Here is an 18,143-nt window from a genome sequence, read left to right as displayed (position 1 = left end):
TATAATGATTTTCATTTAGTATGTTTTCTGATTTCTATTATTTGTTGATTTTTAGAATGATAAGTATAACATTTAGATGTATAATATCATTTATATGTAATTGTTTATTTATTCTGAATCTTTAAGTTTATTGATTTTTATCCTTTACATAAGCTGTATTTTATAAAAAATGTTTTAAACTCAAATTTCCGTAAATTTTTGATTTATAAATTAAATGTAACGGTTTATAATTAAGTTATGGTATAATTAAATGTAGATTTCACATTTGTACAGCTTAGACATTTTTCTGAATGGATACAGTGCCTTTCGATTTGTAGTTGGACAACATTTCATATTATACGATTACTAGCTTCCGCCCGCGACTCCGTCCGCACGGAAAAAAATAAGATTTTTTTCTACGTATTTTTCCGGGATAAAAAGTATCCTATTTTACGCCCAGGATAATAAGGTATAATTATACCAAGTTTCATCGAAACCGAAACCTTAGTTTTCACGTGATGCCTCCACATACAGACAGACAGACAGACAATAATTTTTTTAATCACATATTTGGGCTTGGTATCGATCCAGTAACAGATCCCCTGCTATTTATATTTTCAATATTTTCAATGTACAGAATTGACCCTTCTACAGATTTATTATATGTATAGATAATAATTAAGAGCATGAAAGAAAAAAAAAGCATTTCTTTATAATGCTATTGTTACCACAAAAAATATTTTCTTAAATGCAAATTTTAAGAGAAAATAAATTAGACATGTGGAGAAGTTATACATACAGACGTTAGAATAAAGCCCACTATAAGAATAACGTCATTTAGGAATAAGACGATTTTTAAACATTAATAAAAACCTAAATATTTCCAAAAAGTAAAAATTACTGTTAGTTTTTATCTAGTTTTGATTAAAATAAAAATAAAAACAAGTAGCAAAAAATTTTGAAATGTTGTAATTTTGGAGCACCCTGTAAAGTCTGTATTTGTATGAACATGATTGGAGATCGCGCCCGCTTATGCTCATGCGTAAACGATGATATTCATAATCAACTTTCTCGATTTTTTATTAAATAAACCTATGTTTTTGTTATACTCACTCAAAAGATTGTCTATTCTAGTATGAAAATACAAAAATAAAAATCTAAAATACCTTGATATTATTTTTTTATGAGTATTTTTCTTTACAATGTAACATTTATTCAAAATGTGTGGGAAAAAATGCTTCTAATAAGTAAAATAAGCATGCCAGGGAGTAAGTAAGGTAACTAATATAAAGTTTGGTTATCTAGTTAGCATCAAAATTTACAAGAGTCTCACAGGTTAAAGTTTATATCACAAATTTTAATATCGAAAAAAATCGGCAAATCAGCGCCGAAAGCTCGAATTTGCCCGACAGACAGCACCTTTTTGAGGCGGCGCGCCGCGACAGCTGAGGGGTTAATCTCTTTTAGCACAAAACATATAATTTGACTAAATTATGCATGAAGAAAATGCATTTAACCGCTCTATATAGATATCATCTTCGGACTCTCCGAGAATATGACAGTTGCCGAACAGTGACGAAGATTTCTATGCGCATTATTACTTTTGGATTACTGTAATGCTATGTAAAATAACAGCTTTTGATTAGAACGATGCAAATAAAACATTGCTGTTCGCAAATTCAAAATTCACGACAAACTAGATAAACTATCATATTGGCAGTGCACTATATCAACCTATCAACATTATGCTCAGATGAAGGAATTTTAATTATTAAGCCTATATATGTGAATTGTGGGAAAAAATGTGTAACTATGAATCGGTTATAGCTTTTTTTCTTAAAATTCTATAATTGTGTTATTTTTCTACTTTCTATTTGTTCTCTTATCTCTATTTTCTTACCATTGTACTGCACTGATTAAACTTGCGTTTGATTGGTTTTTTAGTCAAAGTCTTAGTACCTAATCTACAAAATATTCAATTTTGAGTAAATTTTAAAACTTTGTGTGAGACCAGTTACCCATTACTATAGAGCACTTACAAATAAAGATACTAACTGAAAAGTAAATATTTCTAAGTAAACTGTATTCGCTCAAAAAAAATAGAGTTGCAGAGAACTTTTGGTAAATAATATAGCTCTAGTCTTCCAATCCCTTAGTTAGCTCCTGCGCTTTGTTTAAATATATTTTATCGTACACGTCGTTTACCTACATTGAATAATAAAAAAATGTGTGCGTGTACTGGTGTACACACGTAAGAAGTGAAACTTCTTTATGACCTTATTTTTCAAAAAATAATTTACTATATGCAACTTTACGTCGAATCACGCGTGGTATGGATAAGAAAAATATGGCGCGTAACGGAAAAATGTCACGCGTAACCAAAAAAATGTTACATTAAATTTTTTTCCAACCTCGATAAAGAAGTTTCACTTCAATCAATAAAATTACAAACAACACCAAGTGTCGCATAATTAAATCAGACCCCAAAGAAAGGCGCAAATAAATTAATGAAATCTCGACGACTTGCCACTTGATTGCAAAAAGCACATGCCATAAACTTGATTAGTTTTTGCTCACATAACCCAAATTTCTTAACAGGCCAGTCGCATTACGCATAATGAAATTGAAATGAGACTGAGCAAAAAGAAATGGTCTCATACCGTACTGTTTTTACTTGAACTGTAGAGGAAATTGTAATTACTTAAATGTCTAAAACAACGGTTAATTTCACATAAACAACTCTACATTGTCAACCTACAGACATACCTACATGAACATCCCTAATTGGAACATCATATAAAATGTGTCAAATTCAATGCCTTTTTTCGAAGTCAGTTAAAAATAGAAACATACATTGTACCGATGATTGCTTTGATAATTAATTGCGTATTTCTACTCATTATAGCATGTAGCACTAGTTATCGTTGGTAATTATTGGAAAATACTAAGTAATTACCACTTAGCAATGAGTCTATCTTCGAGTGGGTTCATTGTTATGGCCCACATTATCTAATGAATGAATAAATTATTTATATCCCACTAGGTTTCCGCCCGCGGCTTCGCCCGCGCAGTCAAAGAAAAACCCGCATAGTTCCCGTTCCCGTGGGATTTCCGGGATTGCGTCATTTTCCCGGGATAAAAAGTAGCCTATGTCCTTTCTCGGGTATCAAAATATCTCCATACCAAATTTCATGAAAATTGGTTCAGTACCTAGTTTAGGCGTGATTGAGTAACCAGACAGACAGACAGAGTTACTTTCGCATTTATAATATTAGTATGGATAATGTATCAAGCCCCATTAATATACGTAATGTCCGTAAATGATTAATTATGCAGATAAGCTGATCGATTCAAACTTGCAGATTGGAGATAACGGCTTCATATTATATTTTACATTACACACATGAAGATATATTACATCTTACTACTTATTTGACCGGATTTGACCATTATACATATTGCATGTATGATGTATAGTCAAATTACTGTAATAATTTATGTTGCCTTTTAAAAAGAAAAGATATAATTGAATAAAAGTGCAATCGATAAATTGATTTTATTCATATTAAAATGTAGAGTGGTTGTAGAGACAACAATAAGATTTACTGTCTATATTCCTTTATTTTTCTATTAGTGCCGTAGTATAACGTATATTCATTTGTTCATAAAAAAACTTGCAATGTGTCTCTTTTTAACAGTGATTACTTTGTTAATTACGAAAAAAAACATTCTTATTTACAAAAATAGGTAAAAATAACTACAGCCGTCGTAAAAGTTCTGTTTCCGATCACGATTCAGGTTAAAACGGTTGAATTGTTTTTGATTACATTGCTAGAAATAGATTCTCTAGCTAAATAGAAATACTAATTACAATAAAAATGACATATGGTGGTCACTGAGCGTGCCGAACAGTGCTGAAGAAAAGTATAATTCTCAACTATTAATCAAACTGTGTTTTTACGCTTTGGCTGTTTAGGTATGACAATAATAAGTTGAACTGTTGTTTTGATTCTGCACTGGTAGACGTGTGAACAGTTAGGATCTAATAGTTTTTACACGCTTTAAATTAGCTTCACCATTGTTTGTTTGTAACCGACTTCTTTGGGCGCGATTTTGACCCACTTTAAGCGGCCAGATTTCGTTCAAACTTTGTAGATTTATTGAGGACCGATGACAATACACTAATTTGATAAAATATTCTATTTTTAGTTCGGTTTTCTATAAAAAGCGTGTTTTTTAGTTTTTTTAAACTATTATTATACTCGTAAAGGTGACCTTTATTAATTAATTGTCCCGTTACCACTTTAAAAATGTAGCGACTCGCAATGAGATTACAACTAAGAATTACAACTATAAGAATTTGATTGAAAAAGCGTAGATAATTTGCATATTTTCATCGACATTAACATAGCGTCGATAACGGCTCTTAATTTTAGGCCTTTTAAGGGTTCCCTACCTAAATGGTGATCCTGTTATACTAGAATTGAATGTCCGTTTGGTACCGGGCTGTATCTCATGAACCCTGACAAACAGTTAAATGATATATTTCTGCTGCCGCTACAGCATCATATAAAGGTTACAATAGAGGTTAGGCACGGTAATAAATTGGATAGGTATATTTTTATGCAGTTGCTCTTTAGCTTATTTGTACGGAGCTCTTAGTGTTTCGAGTCCGATTCGCATTTGACTTTTTTTCGATAGACAGGAGAGCCTAATAGCTATCCTCTTATGGTTTTCCACACTTAGTGCACGTCAAAACGTTATGCAAATGAGCCAGGTGCTGATCAATTCGAGGTACCTAATGATTGTCATCTATTTTGTGTTTAACATCTTTCAATGATGGGCTTTGTTGTTGTTTATGCTGGTTAACACCTGGGGGCTTACCATGGTCTTAAAACAGTATTATTACTAATGTAGGAAAGTGATGGCGATAGATACGACCTGTAGAGCGCTGTCATTTTTCTACAATGGTAATAATACTGCTTTGAACCAGTAGGAAAAAAGATGTTGGCGATCGAGGTGAGTTTGGAACTGTCAAGAAAATGGATAAATACATATATGTCTCTTACAACCTACAGGATAGGAAACTTCACTGTTTTTGCTATAACTTCCATCGAGCATCCTATCCCACAGTTCCATTTGTTCAGCAGCATTCAGGTCTTAAAGGTCTAAACCCTAACAATATTAGTTGATGTTGTTTCCTTTGTGTCCTAATTTTGATTTTTTTTAGTTGTAAAGATTAGAGTCAAATTTTTCTTGTAATGTTGTTAATGTGCTTTTAAAGATCGATTGTTGTGTTGGTAACTTTTTACCTATGTAACATCATTGTTTAGAAGTTCAAATTGTTGGTAAAGTCCTTCGTTAAATGAATAGTAGTAGACGTAAACATAATTATGTTTCACAGGTGCACCAGTGTCTAATCCTTCAGGGTATGCGTTATGCTAAATATGTTTGCTTTTGAGAAATAACAGGATGCATTTTTCAATAACGACCTGTCATATGCTAATGTACGTAATAACTATTTATCTTTGTTCATGAATTATTTTTATTTTATTATTTTACTAGAGGTTTTACGCCGCATTGCTCCGATCCTATGGTCTTAGCGTGATGATATATAGCCTATAGGCCTTCGTCGATAAACTTCTGAAAAGTTTGTTTGCTTGCTTGCGTTAATCTCAGGGACTTCTGGTCCAATTCGAAAAATTCTTTCAGTGTTAAATAGCCCATTTTAAGAGGAAGACTTAACTCTTAATAAGAGCAAAGCACCCGGGCAAAACCGCGAGACACAGCCTAGTAATTAAATATCAGAGTCACCTCGACTTTAAAACGTATTTAAATCGTGTCCAATTAATGAAACGGAAACATCCATTTAAGTAACGCAATACATGATTTATTATAAGACAATGTTGCTAATATTAACAAATTGTTGCTGCAACAAAATCAAGTGGAACGGAGCGTTCATCGCGATTGGCCTACTACCTAAATGTTTCTAAATGGGTCATTACTTGTATTTCAAATTTTCAACTACCTATGAATGCCTAGTTCGTAATAATAAAAGCACCTTTCAAAAGTTATAGTGGGCCCAATTGACTTATTTCAGTAGTAAACGATTAACAATAAATAAAAAATAATTTACTTACACCTTTTTTTGACCTACCTACATACAATAATTACTAATGATTATGATCTAAGCTAATGATACAATCGCATTCTATTATTTTAGATAGCACCAAATTTTTGTTCGAAAGCAGTAAAAAATAAAGCCTATTATAGTACTTGTTATAGTATTATATGTTCTGTTATTAATCTTTTTAATTACGGGCACGGCCGGGTTGAATTCAGATAATAATTCTCATGAGACAAACGTCAGACCAAGACGTCTAAAAAATATACAAATAATTATCTTAAATTAAAGAAACAACTTAACCAGATCAATTAAACACGATGACAGTAAAAAGTTACGGACGTACACGGACACCACATCACATAAACAGTGTAATTAAGACCATTATATACCTTTAAAATGTCTTGAATTTGTATAAGAAACACGATTAACTTTTTCTCACTCAAAATGTGTTATCGTTCGTTTTAAGCACTCGTTAATTATTCTGTCACTCGAATTAATTCAAACTATGCAAATGTAATAAGAATTGAGAGTACGAGTCGATAATTGTTCCAATGTATCGGCTTTTCTCTATACAGCTATATATAGAAAAACAATGTGTCCAAAAAAGCAAACTTTACGCACAATTGAATGCTTCTCGATACCATTTGCAGACGATAAGTATCGGATGCTATAGGTTCCTCACAAATTGCCCCCGATGCATTATTAACACGGGAAACAATAAAATTCCTCCAATTCGTTGTTAAGGGGAAGCTCCCTAAATTTTATGTGAATTTGCATTAATATTCTGAAACAGTCACACATACAATCAAAATGGAACTTTAGTATATTATGATTTATTGGGTCTTTTTCTTTCGATGTACAAGACAGTTACGTAATTGTAACATTTTCACATTGTAACAAGATATTTTTCTCTAGATCAATTATTACTTAATTATATAATAGAATTGAGACTTACTTTTCGAGCTCGAACGCGATCAAAGAGCGCACGCGATATTCAACTTTATCACGGATGTATTAGCGTCTAGTATCGTAACCGCCCTCTCAGTGCCAGAAATGAGAAAGGGAGCCTCATCTTAAGTAAACATGCAAAAAAGTGCATATTAATCGTTGGCTGTCATATTAACATGTCGAGCGACGGGGTTGAGTGGTGATCGCTTCGGGGCATGCCGTGGTAGAACAAGATACACGCTCTGATTGGGATACTTTATTATTTTTCGCACTGGAATGATATGATACCTTGTATTCGCTTTTTTTGAAAGATTACTTACCATTAATAATTTTTCTTGTTTGTTGTTTACTTAGGTTGTTTACATGAATGTTTGGCAGATGAGAATCACAAAAATTCAGTTAATATTGGTGTATTTAAACATAAATGTATCCTTGCATGAACTAGCTATCGCAAATTGAAATTATACGTGGCACAAGCAAAATTTGCTGAGAAACAATATCAAAGAAAGCCGGTTGATAAATATGAGTAATTAGTATACCCATATAAAACCTGCCTCCAATTTTATTTTGTAAATAAATAGAGCAATTAAAACAATCGTATTGCAAAGACGTGCACAGTCGTCGGATATAATGAAATGCCAGTCTATCTTGAAAAACAACTTAAGCTGTGCATTCATGCAAATAAAAACAGAGAAATGCTCTTTGCCTGTCTCGATGTGACGTATGAAGTGTGGACCCCGCGGGTATTAATTACTCTTTATAATTACTTAGCTCGATGCAAATTTATAATATATTCTTTTAATTTATAGTCGCATATTTATCTTTGTAATTTGTTGTTATTTTTCAGACGAATAATGAATTTATTTAAGATTTATCATTTTATCAAACTACCTAGTTGAAACGGAATTATAAGAAATAGGAGAACAATTAATTATGTAAAATAAAAACATTTATTAAGTGTTCATGTTTATTGTCTTTTAATATTTCTTCAAGTCACGGTAATCAAGCTACCGCGTCGTAGTAAACACATTTATTTCAATATTACGACTATGTGAATCTAAATAATGTTTTGGTCAATTTGTTTCAAATGAACACCAACCACTAAAATCATCGAGTGACATCCGGAGTAAAATGTGGCTAAGATGAGCGAATATTTTGTACTTATACTACATTGACAAGCATACATAGGTACCTACTTCATAGCTATTTTTGCGCAAATAAAAACGTTCAAACATCTACATAACTCGCCGACAAACAACACATAATATCGTCACTTACGTAATCGATACACACAATTATTTCTTGCATACATCATAATTCATAAGGTGACGGTTTCGCTGCTTGACAAAAAGAGTATTTCAGTTGCACATTAATGAAAAGGTTAATGTACACTTAACTCATGAATTCATATCAGCTGTCCGCTAATGATCTAAAAAACGTCATCGCAAAAGAACAAAGCTAATTCACCGAAAGATCATACTATAATATTAACATTTATATCACATTTCTATGTCGTTAATGCCATTAATTTGTAACATATTGCTAGGTTATTAAAGTAAATATAAAATGGCTTTTTATTTAAGAAAAAATGGTCGGCTAATTTAAGAAATGTACACTAAGCCCATATGAACCATCATAATTAAATATTATGTATCATTGACCATTGTGCTGTATCTTCCCCAATACTAATTTATCCCACCAAAACATTTTCATGTGAAATGTTGCGAGGACGCGACGTGGGGCTTAGCTACACTGGAAAAATTTATGAGATTTTCTGTAGAGCCGCGCGTCCTCTACAAGCCCTAACCAGTAACCAGCCTAACGGCTAACCTTCTTGGCCATTTTGCAAACTTCAGTTTGTAAAGTGGTTATTTTTTTATTACAATAATTATTCTTAATTTATTCTTATTGTAACAAAGTGTCTGAGTCACGTATGTTACCTAAGAAATAGAGTTTGAAAGGTCAGGTTAAACTTAAAATTATTTTCATCAGTGATTTTAATGAAAATAAAAATGCGAAAATCTTAATATTATACTTATATAAATCTCGTGTCACAATGTTTGTCCTCAATGGACTCCTACACCACTTAACTGATTATAATAAAATTCGCACACCATGTGCAGTTCGATCCAATTTGAGAGATAGGATAGTTTAAACATGTTGGTACCACGAGCGAAGCCGGGGCGGACCACTAGTATTGTTATAAAACGATCATACTGTGGAATTTGCGCAGTCTGTTTACCAAGTATTTATTACTTTTAGATTGTTATCTAGCTATTTATGAGTAAGCAAACAACTAATTACTGGCTATAACAATTTACGAGTTCGTGAGCTTTATAATCAGCAACTATATTGTATTCCGATACTTGTTCATGTTTTCATCAATTTCATAAAATAGCAATTTTTACACACTTTACTTAAAAAACAACTCAATTTTCTGACGAGCTAAGTGGCTGTTCAGCTGCATCATAAAATATTATTATGATTGAATCGTTTCTTGTTAAAAATGCATACCTTATCGTATTTATGTACCAATGAATATTAATGTGTATATACTATGGTGTCAGAAACCATCAAAATACATAATATATCAACGCTAATTATTGTCGGGTCCATAATATTGTAGCGTTTTATGCTGGGTGTAATCGTTAAGTAATAAAAAACTACACTGATACCGAATTACTTTGCACTTAAGGAGTAAAATGACAATCATAATTTTTTTAAATACAACGAGGAATATGCAAAGATTTTAGAAAGTGTACAAAGATTGAATTAAATGTGTCCGATTAAATTTGGACAAAATCGCTTCTCAAGGAGTCATACATACAAACATACAAGTGAAGCTAATAAAAACGTATTGGAAAATAATAAAATCATGTGTTTTGTTCACAGAACTCGGAAGGTATCGGTGAACAACTTATACGCGTTTGATTCACCGAATTGCGTGCCCTTGGTCGAAGTTGGGATAGACTTTGAAGTGAACAAGAAAGCGATCTTCAAGCCCAGTACAATAGAAAAGTGTCACTTGCACGCAAAGATGTCCAAAAATGTGGGGCTTTTGAGAATATTCCCTAGCATTAGTTCTTCTGTGATTAGGGCGTTCTGTCAACCGCCTATTGAAGGTAAGTTTAAATACTGTTGGACATTTAAATTGAATATTATGTAACGATACGCAGTTCCTTTTGTAATGTTATAATTTGGTGTGCCAAAGTCAATGTTTATCAAACAATATTTTCTTAGGATTGTTTCAATAGTCACTTTTGTTTAAAGATTATGTAGGTACCTGTTATTCTAAACTCAGTGTACTGATATTTATAACTATCACCTGAAAGCATTGGCCTACATTCATCACTATGAAATATATACGTGTTTCGTGAACTACACTCCCGTGTAGTCACACCGTCCGTAGTACACTAAGATGTCCTTATTCTAATTTATAAATAAATTCCTTATAATAAAACACAGTATAGAGCAAACAATTGCTTTTGACCGTATAACTCGCAAATGTGTCGTTAATAAGTGCCCTTACGCACCAGCGGTTAACCGCCGGGGCGGTTGTACGCACTAATCATAAAAGCGGTTGCATATTAAAATGGGAAAGCGGCTAACCGCTAGTGCGTAAGGGCACTAAGGTTAACATTTTCGATCACATTATTACATTACTAATCGCTCCGCTCTTCCGACAATGCTTGCTTGTTTATTCCGTTATTGACTTGTAAAAACTGAAGGCGGACATCGGCTTCATTTTATTGTACGAAACCCTCATTATTCATCATCCTTGACATGTGATAAACATCAAGACATATTTTCACACCGTCTGTTTGTCCGTAAAATAGCGACTTTTACTTTTTTGTCATTATGCTTATAATATTTTCTGCGTTAATTTTGTATGAGAACGGACAGGTGACTAAAAAGTTGATATTCCATAATTTGCAACGTGCGGAATGAGGAACTTTTTCGGTAACATGTTATGATCGTATGAACTTCCTTACAGAGTTGCTCCTACTGTTTCGAGTTATGGTTATCGATTAAATTCATATTAATATGTACATAGCAATTATGGCATTTCAAGACATCGAAATGAATTTTTATAATTGCTTTTTTATGTATGAAATGTAAATTCATTATGTTAGTGCCGGAAGAAATTGCTTCTTTAAAATCTTTAACATATTGATAAGCATTTTCTTTTTATTTTTTTTTCGATGAGTGTGTCGTTAAAATGATTTGAAATGTCATTTGCTATGTAGCATTTACACAATCCTTTTTCTTACTATAGGTACAAAGTTCATTATTAATGCATCCAATTCAGCATATGAACAAAATATATTTTACATCGAATTTTACAGAGCCTACTAGATAGAAAAAAAAATCCCGTTCCTGTGGGATTTACGGGATAAAAATTAAAAAGTAGCCTATGTCTTATTCTGGGTCTGCAGCTACCTACATACCAAATTTTATTGTAATTGGTTCAGTAGGATTTGCGTGAAAGAGTCACAAACGTCCATCCTCAAAACTTTAGCATTTATAATATTAGAATGATGAAATAAGGCTATGATAATGATGGTGGCTCATCATCAGGTGACCGTCTTTATTTTTTTTAATTCTATATAAATATAAAATAAATAATAACATCCACAGGTGTAGTCCTAGAAAGCTACGGGTCCGGCAACATACCGTCGAACCGCGACGACGTTTTGGAGGCAATAGTCGCGGCAGTTAAACGCGGCGTTATTGTCGTCAATATCACGCAGTGTAACCGCGGGGCGGTTGCTTCGCCTATATATGAGAGTGGACGGGTAAGTGGTTGTTTTATTTTTGATACCAATAGTGTCTTTACCGAACGAATATTATTTCGTTGTGTACAAAACCGGATATTCGGTAAATAGTCGTGGCAGTTAAACGCGGCGTTATCGTCGTCAATATAACGCAGTGTAATCCTGGGCCTGTTGCTATCCTATATATGAGAGTGGACGGGTAAGTGGCTTTTTATTAGTGATAGTATACTGTATAGTATGATATTATGTGTTGGTACCTAATGCGTCTAATAGTGGATATACTGAATAACCGAATAGGTACCAAATATTATTCGGTATAACTACTACTAGTATGTAAGTTAACTAAACAATACTGGCTAAGTCTGGAGAGGAAGGCGTCTATCGTCTCTAGCACAGGAATGTTCCTAGTTGAGGCGATCGTCGTGTCTAATTTGTTTTGTATTTATGTATTGTTTCCAAATAAATGATTTTTATTTTTTTCATAACTTTTTTCGAACCGGATATTCGGTAAATAGTCGCGGCAGTTAATGCATAACGCAGGATCATTTCATTCTGTGAAAATTAAATATTAGAGTAGTACATTGATATGAATTAAAAATGATGGACATTGAGACTTGTCTGTAATTGAACAATTAGAGACAATTGTTTAATTGGTTAAATCGCGTTAATTTGATTTATGATTTATTGCTGTAATTATTTCCTTTAATTTGAACAATTTTGTGATACATTTAAGGCACTGATATATCAGGTTATCAGTGATATATCAGTGCCTTAAATGTATCACAATTGTGTCACATTACTTCTATACTTGCTAAACTATTAAAAATATTCCAATCGTTCAGTGATCAAAATTAAATATTTTCCATTTAAAAAATTATCACTATTATCTATAATGATAAGGACAATTTAAGGTGGGAGAAAAAATGTTACTTTCTTTATTTGTATTGTTGTATAGGATAAAGAGCATGCATACCTTTTTGCATTTATGCTCCTCATCTAATATTATAAACGCAAAGTATAAATGTCAGACTTTTTGAGGATGGATAAATGGTACTTTCTTTTACAAAACTCTCGCACAAACTGTCACTTTCGAACAGAGGCCAACCTTTAATCTGTGATCCGCCCTCCCAAAGATTGACTGATTTTTGAGATAGCAAACTCAATCCGGGGATCGCTTATTGGCATGATTTATGCGAAAAATGGATTGATACATCAATCAGAGATGGGCAAAACGGGATCAAGATTGATTATTAATTTCGGGCGTTAATTTTAGCCTTTACGCTACGGCCTACCTGTACACGTGGATCTGTCAGGTGTAGCGTAGTGTGTGTGGCAACCTTTACACTAGAACAGCTCATCTATACTAATATGTATTATAAAACTGAAGTTTGTTTGTTTGTTTGAACGTGCTAATCTCAGGAATACTGGTCCAATTTCAAAAATTCTTTCGGTGTTGGATAGCTTATTTATCGAGGAAGGCTATATGCTCATCATAACATCACGCTAAGCCCAACACCAACAGGAGCAAAGCAATGCGGGTGAAACCGCGGAGCACAACTAGTCTGTATTAAATTTAATATTTTGTTTCATTTAATTTTGCAGTTGCTGTCGGAATGTGGCGTAGTATCGGGCTTCGATATGACTCCAGAAGCGGCATTGACCAAACTATCCTATGTGCTGTCCAAGACTGAACTGAATTATCAACAGAAAGTTGAGGTAATCCTAACAAGTAATCTGTAAATCTGAAGAGTTTGTTTGTTTGAACGCGCTAATGTCAGGAACTACTGGTCTTTCGGTGTTAGATAGCTCATTTATCGACTATATATCATCACTCTAAGACCAACAGGAGCGGAGCCACGCGGGTAAAACCGGGGGGTGTAGCTAGTAATATATATGAATATAAAAAATGCGAAAGTAAATCTGTCTATCCGTCTCTTCTTCATGCCTCAGCCACTGAATCGATTTGGATGAAATTTGGTACAGAGAAATTAATTCCTATTTTGATTTTCTAATGGAAATTATTTGTCATATATTTTGTATCACTAACGAAAACATTCTCATGTAATTACAGATGATGATGACAAACATTAGAGGAGAATTAACAAATACATCGTCGATATCTATAGAGGTAAGACAATTATAATAGTAATCTATTAATTATCTACACTAATATTATAAAGAGGAAAACTTTGTTTGTTTGTTTGATTGTAATGAATAGGCTCATAAACTACTGGACCGATTTTAAAAATTCTTTCACCATTCGAAAGCTACATTATCCACGAGTAACATAGGCTAGGTTTTATCCCGGAATTCCTACGGGAACGGGAACTATGCGGGTTTTTCTTTGAAAACGCGGGCGAAGCCGCAGGCGGAAAGCTAGTTCTTTATAAATCTGTGACAAATAACCTGTGGTAAATACTTATATTGAGTTGAAGCACGTATTATTTATTTTGTTTCAGTGTAATAAGTACTACTTACTTCCATTTAGGTCGTTAGTTTTTTTTTCTGTCTGTATTTCTTGCAAAGTTTATCGTTTTAATAGATATTTTGAGTTATAAGAGAAATAACTAGATTTTTTTTCTAGTTTCGTTCTGTATTATTTCTTAGTGCTATTTATACCCATCACTCTATACGACAACTTATTCATAAACTTATATTCTTCCAGCATTTTCCAAATTCACAGGTTATAAGATCGCCTTTTGAACATTCCTATGGGATGTTTTTTTTATATTTTCTTTGATGAACAATAAATTATTGTTTTTACTTTCAGGATAACACACTAATAGACGCGTTAGCATCGAGCCTGAATATTCAGTCCCCTAAAGTGCTGATAGAAGTGACTGAGAAAGTGTTCAGCGCTTTATTGCTATACGCGATAGAACATGACGATACTAGAGCTGTGAAGAAAATGTTAGGTAATGTACCTGTACACTTATACACCTACACCTACACACCTATAGACCATTACATGTGTACATGTGAACACCTACATACCTACTCTAAACATAATATGATGTTGAAACATACAGTCGCCTAAAGTGCTGATAGAAGTGACTGAGAAAGTGTTCAGTGCTTTATTGCTGTACGCGATAGAACATGATGACACTAGAGCTGTGAAGAAAATGTTAGGTAATGTACCTGTACACTTACACACCTATACACCTATATACATGTGTTCATGTATATCTCAATACCTATAATACTCCACACATAATATAATGTTAAAACATTCAGTCCCCTAAAGTGCTGATTGAAGTCACTAAGAAAGAAGATGCTAGGGTACCTTAGTTTATTGGTCTATGTAGGTACTTATACTATGTGCCATAAAAAATATATTAATCGACATTTTGAAATCATTTTGATTCTAGAATCGTTATTTATTATTATTTACAAAACCGTTACAACCATTAAAAACTGTTTCAAAATCCGTTGCGTGGTTTAAAATATTTAAGCATACATAGGGACGGACAAACAGCGACAGCGACTTAGTTTTATACTTTGCTTGATTATACTGTCTTATTTTTTCTATTGTTTCTAGTATTTTAATAATATTTAGTAACTTTTGGTTACAGATATGGGAGCTGATGTGAACGCACAGAACTCGGAAGGCAGAACAGTCCTCCACGAAGCGATTATAAAAGGAAACCTGTCGATTATCGAATATTTGCTGAAGAACGGCGCTAATGTTCATTTAAAAACTCGGTAAGAATCTATTAATTAGGAAATTGCTTGTGTATCGTAACACTGACTGCGACAAAAAAGTGAAATATAAAAAAAAAACTAAACTTATGTGCAGTATTAAATGTGCTATATGGTAGGTAGATGTGTATTGCATTTACCAATGTTTATTATCGCTTTAATTCTGACAAACGATTTTAATGCTCGATATTGAGCCCCCGATATTAAGAGCATCAAAAAACAAGGTCATTTCTTTTTAGGATTATTAGATACTTCTGCTCCAAGAATAAATAGCACACAATCAAATTTCTTAACCTGTTAATTGACCTAATAAATTGGCCGAAACTGGCACTTATTTCACAAGTCCAGCTCATCTATGATATATTACATTGCATGGAGTAAGTCTGCTCAAAGTGTTAATGTTAATAAAATTTTTTTTGCATACTACAAACAATAATTGGGCTATAAGGGTCAAGTTTAAAAGCACAAGATACTTATTTTTTTTTAGATTCAGGGCGGGTTCTTCTGCTTTGAGTTCAAATTATCACACTTTTCACTACACTCAGTACTAAGTCAAAATTATTTTTACTACTACCATGGACCAATATACTCAAGTACTTAATACTTCTATATACTGCTATCGAAAAGTAGCGAAGTAAATCATGAAATAACGTCAATAAAAATCGAATCAGTAGCTCCTGAGATGAGTTAAAAAATAAACTTCTTATAATATGCACGGTTCCTGTTAACGTGTACGGGAGGAGGACTCTCCATTTGCTGTCAAATAAAAACGTTATCAAAATAATTTTTAGACATTTATGATGATAAAAATAAAAGTATAATGATTTGGGCCGAGTTGGCATTTATTTAATAGTAGTGACAATATTTTCAGTTCGTATATAATCAAGATTTTGGAGCCAATTGACGATGTATTTTTTAAAACGTTTGGTAGATTTTATAATTTTGTTAAGTTGTCAATGTTTGTTTATTAATTTATTATTTATTTCTCATCAGTTCCGGCGAGTCCCCGCTCCTAACTGCGGTTCAACACGACAACCACGCCGCCATTAAGCTACTACTGCAGTGCGGGGCTCAACTCTTATACACGCCAGTACGAGAACTGGTCTCAATGGCCGCTCGTTCTGGTCTAACTACGAGATTGGCAACCCTGCGACTGGCGGGAGTAGACCTGGATAGTAAGGATGAACTGGGACATACAGCTCTACATGAGGTGGGTAGTTTTTCTCTATGATATAGTACTTCTAACAGATTCTTGCTGGTGTGAAGCTGGATAGTAGAGATTAGCTTGGGCACACTGCTCTACTTGAGGTGAGTAAAGACTGACCCTGCTGCTGTATGGGACTGCTCACACACGCCAGTACGGTGTGGAGCTAAATAGTAGAGACTAGCTTGGGCACACGACTCTACACGAGGTGGGTATAGATTACACTCTATGGCCGCTCGTTCTGGTCTAACTACGCGGTTGGCAACCCTGCGACTAGCTGGTATGGACCTGGATAGTAAAGATACAGCTCTACACGAGATGGGTAGAGATATTGCTGAATGATAAAGTATTCCTAACGGATATATTGCTGCGCAGTTGGTAACACTCCGCTTGGCGGGAGTAGACCTGGATAGTAGAGACTAGCTTGGGCACACGGCTCTACACGAGGTGGGTAGAAATGTCTCTATATCTCCAACAGCACGACAACCACGCCGCCATACAACTAGTACAATGCGGGGCTCAGCTCTTACACACGCCAGTATGAGAGCTAGTGTTGCTTTCAGCGACTAAACGCCTAACGGATATATTGTTGCGCGACTTGCAATTCTCTATCTACAACTTTTTACGTAAAATAATATCATTCGATATTAGATAATTTAATTTATATCTACACTAATATTATAAAGAAGAAAATTTTGTTTGTTTGTTTGATTGTAATGAATAGGCTCATAAACTACTGGACCGTTTTTAAAAATTCTTTCACCATTCGAAAGCTACATTATCCACGAGTAATATAGGCTATCATTATCACGCTAAGACCAACAGGAGCGGAGCCACGCGGGTGAAACCGCGCGGCACAGCTAGTAATTTATATAGTGGCTATTTCTGTCTTTTGTAATATTGTGTTAGTTACACAATTTATTATTCAATAATGGCTGAACAGGTTTTAATATTTTTTGCAATACTGGCTTATGATAATAATTGTTAAAAGTTTCATAAATTCATTATGAAACTATAATCTATTTTAAAATTTAATTAATTTTCAAATATTATTTCCAGGCAGTGCTATGCAACCATCCTGCCACCGTTCGCTATTTACTGGACAATGGCGCCAATAAAGACATACAGGATATTCTGGGGTTCACTCCCTTGGACTGCGCTGAGAAGCTCAAATCTAAACCTATTATAGATATGTTAAAAAATAATTGAATAGAATTTATATGAAAAGAAATCTCAGTTGGATCTGAATACTACTCGAATTTCATACGAACCAACAATTTCATACAAATCAAATTGTTTTGGAGGAATTTGGTTACAAACTTACAAATGTAACAGAGCATTTAAGATATTACTCGTAAGAAATTTTGGTTATAAATATACACGAGAATTTGAGATATTAAGATGAGATTAT

General features: G+C 33.6%; 1 protein-coding gene across 1 annotated transcript in view; it reads left to right on the top strand.

Moving 5' to 3' along the window:
• The window catches only part of LOC123699869 (L-asparaginase 1-like), a 54,134-nt gene extending 36,154 nt beyond the window's left edge, over positions 1-17,980 (top strand). The window contains exons 6-13 of the mRNA XM_045646916.1: positions 9,947-10,176; positions 11,693-11,850; positions 13,432-13,545; positions 13,901-13,957; positions 14,600-14,744; positions 15,402-15,531; positions 16,522-16,738; positions 17,792-17,980. Of these exons, the coding sequence (XP_045502872.1) occupies positions 9,947-10,176; positions 11,693-11,850; positions 13,432-13,545; positions 13,901-13,957; positions 14,600-14,744; positions 15,402-15,531; positions 16,522-16,738; positions 17,792-17,941 (1,201 nt within the window). The 3' untranslated portion in view covers positions 17,942-17,980. The remainder of the gene's footprint in view (positions 1-9,946; positions 10,177-11,692; positions 11,851-13,431; positions 13,546-13,900; positions 13,958-14,599; positions 14,745-15,401; positions 15,532-16,521; positions 16,739-17,791) is intronic.
• Positions 17,981-18,143: the final 163 nt, after the last annotated feature.

Source organism: Colias croceus, chromosome 18 (genome assembly GCF_905220415.1).
Source record: "Colias croceus chromosome 18, ilColCroc2.1".
NCBI classification, from domain to species: domain Eukaryota; kingdom Metazoa; phylum Arthropoda; class Insecta; order Lepidoptera; family Pieridae; genus Colias; species Colias croceus.
This window is presented reverse-complemented; position numbering and strand designations above follow the sequence as displayed.